The sequence below is a fragment of the Pempheris klunzingeri genome, chromosome 20 (assembly GCF_042242105.1).
Source record: "Pempheris klunzingeri isolate RE-2024b chromosome 20, fPemKlu1.hap1, whole genome shotgun sequence".
Classification (NCBI taxonomy): domain Eukaryota; kingdom Metazoa; phylum Chordata; class Actinopteri; order Acropomatiformes; family Pempheridae; genus Pempheris; species Pempheris klunzingeri.
The window spans coordinates 7,778,649-7,786,179 of NC_092031.1; the positions used below are offsets into that span (position 1 = coordinate 7,778,649).

At 43.1% G+C, this 7,531-nt stretch overlaps 1 protein-coding gene across 1 annotated transcript; it reads right to left on the reverse strand.

Annotated features, from left to right (window-relative positions):
* Positions 1 to 1,890: 1,890 nt before the first annotated feature.
* Positions 1,891 to 6,235, reverse strand: LOC139220297 (G-protein coupled receptor 26-like). Its single transcript, XM_070852373.1, has 3 exons — positions 5,568 to 6,235; positions 4,548 to 4,661; positions 1,891 to 2,119 (listed from the first exon to the last, which is right to left on the reverse strand). Exons 1-3 carry the CDS (start codon positions 6,233 to 6,235, stop codon positions 1,891 to 1,893), a joined length of 1,011 nt encoding a protein of 336 aa, XP_070708474.1.
* Positions 6,236 to 7,531: the final 1,296 nt, after the last annotated feature.

The following is a 7,531-nucleotide window of genomic DNA, read 5'->3' on the forward strand; positions in this document are numbered from 1 at the left end:
AACACCGTGAGTGTAATTTTGTTTTTCTTATATCTATGCAGATGGAGATTTAGTTTTAGAGATATTCCTGGGAAGCAAAGCTGCTCTGAAAACAAAATCATTCAAATAGAGATAAAGCCAACAAACTACTGTCTGTTCTAACTAATTCATTCATTCATTCTAACCGATGCCGTTGTTTAAGTAGTTTTTAAATCATAAACTTATGAGAGTTTTAGTCTGTAATCATCGTTCCAATTCAACAATGACTTTTAACACAATCTATTACTCTGTTTAGTTTGTCTTACTGTGTCAACTCTTGAAACTATTGGATCAGTGCAGATGGTCAATATTATCTAATCCTGTCCTCGTACAAGTACGTTAAATATTGCAATCTTGCCATACTGAGGACGTCTACATTAGCTAGTTAGCTTAACTGACCGTTCACAGTCATAGTAGGCATACTAGCCCATAAAATGCATAACTGCTTGGATCATAGATTTAAAATCTTGTCCTGCTTTTGGGGATTTGTCTTGATTATGAGTGTGACTGGCGTTAAAAACAGATTTAGCATGTTCAATTATTTTTGGCATGATTACCCAAGCAAATATCGGTGCCTTCGAGGTGCTGTCAGAAAAATCTTTTTCTCCTTTTTCACATTTAGTGTGCGTTAGATAGCAGAGACTAATTCTTTAGCTTTACAATTGACTTAAGTAAAAAAGATCATTTCTGCTTCCAGAGCTGCTTTGTTCTAAGATCTGTTTGCATCCATGCTTAAGCTGCTGTCACTGCTATTAAATATCACTTGATTTCATTAGTCTACATGTTAGCGTGAAGGAAAAGAAAGCCATCGTATACATTTACCTTCCCTGTCCATCTTGCCCAAATGTGTGAGAAAGCATGAAGCAGTCCCTACGGGTCACTCCTCTCTGTGAGTACAAGCCCGGGTAAGTACAGTCAATCATGCTCCACTTGACTAAACAACCTGAGGGGCACATGTCAGTCATGACAGCAAAGGCGGCCGGTTTGAAGGCCCACTTTACCATTAAAACTCTGCTTGGGTCAGTAAGACCTTCAAAATGGGTGCTGAGAGCACAAAAGATGGCAATGTGTTTAAGCACATGAAACACACACACAAAAACAAACACATAATCTTGCTTTTTTTTTCCTTCATTGGCCCTTACCCTACAAGGCAATGTACTACAAAAATAAAAGTACCCTAAAATGTGTTTGTTGGAAGTGTGTTTTTCCCCGTCAAGTTTGAAATAACCTGAGCCGAACTGTGCGGTGGCACCGTCTGCTGTGTGTGTGTGTGTGTGTGTGTGTGTGTGTGTGTGTTGTCATCCATTATACAATTTGGGGACATGGTTTTGTGTCAAGTTTTGGTTAGACTAGTTTTCAGTGCTACATACAGTATGAACGCATCAACTTGTCACTTGCAAACACTTTGCACAGACTAAAACAGACTTACAGCCATTCCCTATCCTTTTTGTTAAAAGAGAATGTGAATAGCCTAAATACTACAGTAAATGTCAAATATATCTTATATCAGACTGAAAGCCACACTAGTAAAATAATGAGGCTATGAACTGGCCGTTCTTCTTGGATGAGCACATCTGTCTCTCCAGGTGGATGTGAAGTCTGCCGTTGCTTATTGTCCTCAAAACAAGTTCACTGCACTGATCTGTTGTTCTGGGCACTCAGTATGCCAGCACAGTGGTATTCCTGTGCTGGGATTTGCCCTTGTCTGTCGTGACTTCTCTTTTTTTTTCTTTTTTTTGTTTGGCATGTCAGACCAAATTCAAGCAGACGTGGACAGGAACAACCAATATTTGTTCTCTTCTTCATCGACGATAAATCAGCTTCATAGTTCCCCGACACTTGCCAGGTCAGCCCTCATCTATTTGCTCCCTGTCACTCTGCCGTCGGTAAGCTGTTGCCTTGGTTCTCGTGCTGACGCCCGGACGCGTTCAAGGAGCTACGCTTCAGCAGCCTGTTGATGATGTCAGTGCACGTCTTCTTGTACTGGTGTCGGAGCAGGGAGTACACAAAGGGGTCGCAGGCTGCCTTGCTGTAAGTTAAGCACTTGGAGACAATTCCCCAGTGGGGGTTGATAGGCACCGCTGGAAATAACTCCACGATCCTGCAGGCAAGCATAAAGAGAGGGCGGTGAGAGAGAGAGAGAGAGAGAGAGAGAGGGTGGAGGAAAAGCAACTCAACAAAGTGGAAAAGATATCCATGCCCTGAGCTTATTATGCAGAAATAGAAATACATTTTGCAAGACTTTGTTGCATTGGTGTTCTCAGTTATTGGCTGCAATCCAGCCACAACATAAAATGTAGGCAGCTGTCTACTACGGAAGGACATTCCTTAACAGCGTGAGGCTACTTTTCATCTCACTTCTCATTTGCAGCCACCAGCATTTCATGTCAGAAAAAGGCAAATGCAGAACCGTAGGAAGAATAAAATGGGACTGTCTAAGCAGTAATGAGTATATGGAAACAAGCCAATTAACTCTGATCATTATTTAATACAGTATTAGACAGAGAATTGTAAAGGACAGATGACAGAGAGTTCTTCCAGCAGTCCATAGATATACAATACTCTTCCGTAATACGGTATATTTGATTTAAAGGGGCTCCTAATAAGCTTGCCTGTTGTCTGCATCTCAACGTTGGTGATCTCATAAAGACACAAAACTGGTGCCTTCACACTAGTTTTTGTCAAGTGTGAAAATGTTTTACCATACACGGTGCCATAAAAGGTATAAAAAGATTGCTGATCCTCTACTCCTGCACTCTTTATGATTACTCTGTCCACAATCAAGCTCTGTCAGCACATTAACACTGGCCTTACATGGGCCAGTAGCCATCACTGGCAATTGCCCACACACTCAACAGCACCGGAATGATCAGACGGTTAAGTCGGCTGCCACACGGCACAGCGGTACTTTTACTGTACACACGATGACCCTGACAGCAAATGAGCACCAGCGATGCTGTGGAGGAGCTTTTAGCGTAATATATTCAGATTGTAATTAGTAAACTGCCATTTGCAGAATAAGAGCATGTACACTGCTGCTATAATCATTCATTACTGACAGTTTACTGATAGCACCACAAATTCAGGGCTTGCTGTCCGAGTGGATGAAGAAAATCCACGTCAGGACCTCTGGAGCCTTATTGATGACAACCTGGTTACATTTCAAGCTTCGAGCCCAACTTCTTCAAATGTAATATCTTCAATAAAGATGTCATTGGATTAATGATATTTACAGCATCAAATTCCAACAGCAAAATATTCTGGATCGTTTCTATCTAATCTTCATCTTCATCTCTCCAAGAAGAATCACCATTTTAAGATATAAATGTAGGGAACCTTTTTCTCATTTCAAATTGTATCTTAAAGGGTCAATTCACTGAAATTACAAAACAAAAGGAGGTTTTAGTGTATAGTGTATTCAAACTGAGGAAGTGACAAAATGAAATATAGTCAAACCAGAAAGTTGCTGATGGATACTCTTTTCCCACAATACAAGGCGACAGAGCATTTGCAGACAGGACCTTGAGGCTGTGGAACGATCTGCCCAAGGAAATCAGGTCGACTGAGTCAGTGATCTCCTTTATTAAATCCTTTCTTTAACATACCTTTCCTGATTTGAATGTGAGTTTTATTTCCTTTGAACTGCCTTTTATTTCCTTTAAATAATCTTCATAATTGGATTTTTTTTCTGACATTTTATTTGGCTTTTATTAACCAAATATTTTTTGTCTGTTTTCTTTTTAAGTCTGTTGATTTTATGACTTCTTTTTTCCTTTTCAAGCCACAAATTGTGTCTCAAGCATTGCTTCAGTTTGTGAGTGTGCGTGAATGTTCCTTCCCGATGACACGGTTGTCAACCTCCAGATAGCGTGGTGTGTGAATGCAGTGCTAAAGAACTTTGAGTGGTCAGAAAGACTAGGAAGTACAGTCCAATTACCATCTAATTTGATTTGTGAGTGCGTGTGTGTGTGTGTGTGTTTATGTATTCTACATGTATCTTGGATATCTTGAACACAGTTTATATTAGAAATAAAATCACATCATTCTTGGGTTTTTCTTGGGTTTCTTTCCTATCGCTGCACACTATTGATATCATCATGTCCTTTTTTACGATTTTGACGAATACAAATAAAACTTCCTCCTCACATGTTCACACGGACATCACTTGTGTGTCTCACTCACTCGGTCTCACATGACATCGTCTGTTTGTCTGGTGATTGATGCGAGCGGATTCTACCTGACTAACCGATGCACCCAACGAACTTGAGGAGAAAAGTGCTAATGCAGCAGCAGCAGCAGCAGAGCAGAGGCATATTACTTATCACAAGGTCAGCCAATCTCATCTTCCAACTCCGGCCGGTGTGGAGAGGAAGCAGAGAGGAGGCAGAGGGGAGGGGAAGGAGTGGGGTTGACAGCAGAGGAGGGAGGTTTGGGGGGACACCAGCAAAACAAAAGGGCTGTGTTCGCCGCAGTGTGCCAGCGTGGTTTCCCTCTCCCAGCCTGCATGGGTCTCTCACTCCAACTCTCACCTTGTGATCACATAGGGAGCGAAGCAGAGCATGAAGGTGCCGATGAAGGTGCTGATCTTCCTTGTCGCTCTCTGTCGTCGCCTCTTCTGCTCCTCCAGGCAACGCTGGCGAACACTAGAAACACAGCGAGTTCAAACTGATTACAATCAGTGGGAAACACTCCAAAGTGTTTCATGGACATCTCAGAAAAAAGACAGCAAGGAGCGGATGCATGCCTCTTTATTGCTATTGTCTATGGGGTTAAATTAAAGAGGAGCAAGCAGAGGCTGAGCAGAGGTAAAATAACTGATTCATCCAAAAGACCGACGGTGTAACAAAAAGTGAGAATCCCCACTTCAAAAATAACGATTTCAACACTTTTCGTGTGTGCATGTGTGACTTTGTGTGTGAGCCTGAATGCATCACGACTGTGATGCCATGATGTCACACTGCTTCAAGTAATATTTTATGAAATGGAGGTCACCGTGTGCGTGTGGGCAAAGACAGGCAGGAGTTAGTACACCACCGTGCACCTTATAGACAGCAGCTGTGATCTATTGTATGTAGCTGACACTGACTGATCTCTCTCTCTCTCTCACAGACACACACACAGACTATATTGGTTCTTAGCTGTACCATATGGAGGCAGAGTAAAGCAATCACTCTGGATGACATTTCAATAGAATCCGTTTTTGCATCCCCTCTGAATACTGAGGTTGCAATTCAAATGTCAGTGCAAAGATGGCAGAGCATCATTAACTGTACTGTTTTGTCCTGACTCCAGACAGAGAACAGTGCAATTTCAGGCTTTAACATCAATATGAAAAGGAATGATGGCTCCGACTACACTAACTGCTCCCAGGGAGTTTTGATCAGAGGGTTGATGTGTCAATTTTGGTCTTTTTTGCTAAATGCTTTCATCTATCTTGAAGTGTCCCTATTTTCTTTCTAAAGGTGAATGTACATTGCAGGTTGCTATAGAGCAGTAGGTGCCTGATGAAGGAGTGATACAAACAGGAATAATAAGTTAGTGGAGCTCACCTGGGGTGTATATCCACCAGCAGCACCAAAGTTTGCATTGTAATAACGTCGATCCTCTTACAGTGAAACCTTGCCACTTTAAGCACTTTGAGGTATGTGACACACAGCACTATAAAAGACAGCAGAAAGGTGAAGGAGTGGAAAAACACGGTGAAGATAACAAACTGGGTCCGACTGCTCGCCCTCGGGTTGGACAGGGTGCAGGACGCGTAAAGCCGGTGGTATCCCACCCACGAGAGGCAGGTGGCCACCGTGGAGAAGGACATGGAGTGCGCCCACGTGTACCCGAGCACGAAAGCCGCGTCTTTATGGCGCATTTTGGAGTGGTACCTCAGGGGGAACACCACCGCGATCCACCTGTCGATGCTCAGAGCTGCCATGCTCAGCATCGAGTTGGTGGACAGGAAGGTCTCCAGGAAGCCCACGATCTGACAGAAGCCGTCTCCTCCCGGCTGAGCCTTGCTGACAAGTCCCACCAAAGTGAGCGGCATGTTGGACACGGTCAGCAACAAGTTGCAGAAGGTGAGGTTGAGGTTGAACAGACCTGGGACCTGCTTGCGGATCTCCGGGTTGTACAAAAAGCAGATCAGCACCAGGACGTTGGACAGCAACGACACTATAATAATGACAACCACCAACACAGAGAGAATTACCTCCGCAGTGTCCATTATGTGGGCCCCGAAACTCACTTATCTCCACTTTTTGTGTGCATATCCAGTGTTGTTTCGCAGCAGCAAGATCGCATTAATCACCCATAACCGTGTCCATGCATGCCCAGATCTCTCCACCGGTGGAGATCCCCGTTTTCTCTCCACTACATTGTCTCAGCCAGCAAAGATGATCAGGAGGCGTCCGGCATGATAGGAAGTATGTTTGGGGTTTTGCAGGGGAAGATCTCCCCCTTTTTCCTAAAAACTACGGGAAACCAGCTCTCGTGCCAGAGCTGCTCTATTCTGGCACTGCGTCTTGCAGTGGGGTTTTGTCGTCCTGTGATGCGCTCTCGAGGCATCACCCCTCCGCACACACTGCACAGTGTGTGGGCTACTTGATCTCTCCCCCGTCTCCTCTGAGAAACCGCAAAAGACAAAGAATAACGATAAGAGTTAAGTGGGGATTCCTGCTGGAAAAGGAAAATTGAGTTGATTCCCTTCTTTCAACATAATATAAACTTATGTCTGCTGAAAAAGTCCAACAGATAAATAAATATATATAAATGACAGATCTGATATCTAGAAAATGCTTTTGTTTTGTGCTATTTTTATGTGGAACACTATTTTTCATACATAATTTATTCATGAATTTCATACACATCACATTTTGCCAGCGCTGTCTAATGAAATCAAGGTGTATGTGTTTTTTTTCTTTTCGTCTTTAAAGTCTCATTTAGATTTCTTTTAAAGGGGATCTGGCTAAGATGGCAGCAGTGCAATGACAATAAACACATAAAGCCAACATATTCAGGTTAAGAAAACTGTCACACACACACCCAGCACATATTTATGTTTTCAGTAATCAAGAAAAAAACAACAGCTAAGTGATTCTTTTTTCACTCTAGATCTTTCATCTGATTGATAAAAGACAAATAAATTCATGTTAGGATTGTCATATTAAGTTTCGTTGCTTTGAAACATCATGACATTCCAGCAGCATCACTTCCCCTCTTGCTTTACTCAAACATCTGTATAAATTAAGTCTGCTCCATCAGATTGATAAGGAGTAACAGCTTCCGTTCCCCTGGAAGCCGGATGACACCCCCACACTCTGCTGCCCCTCTGGACTTGACTGTGGAGAATTTTTCCTCTGAAGCGTGGGACTCATCGGAGTGTGCTGCGGCACGTGAGCTACTGAAGGCTCTGGAGCAGGGAGAGGTGGTGGTTGTGGTTGCAATAAGGCGAAGGGGGGGAGTCAGAGTGAGAGTGTGTGGGCGGAAAGAGTTATTGTTACTGCAACACACATGCACAGGG

What these genes read in the sequence shown, in the direction of transcription:
- LOC139220297 (XM_070852373.1), bottom strand. Translation starts at nt 6,235, where the DNA reads ATGGACACTGCGGAGGTAATTCTCTCTGTGTTGGTGGTTGTCATTATT. An exon ending in CTGGTGGATATACACCCCAG is followed by an intron (nt 4,662 to 5,567) that starts GTGAGCTCCACT and finishes CTGTGTTTCTAG; the next exon opens with TGTTCGCCAGCGTTGCCTGG. An exon ending in GCTCCCTATGTGATCACAAG is followed by an intron (nt 2,120 to 4,547) that starts GTGAGAGTTGGA and finishes GCTTGCCTGCAG; the next exon opens with GATCGTGGAGTTATTTCCAG.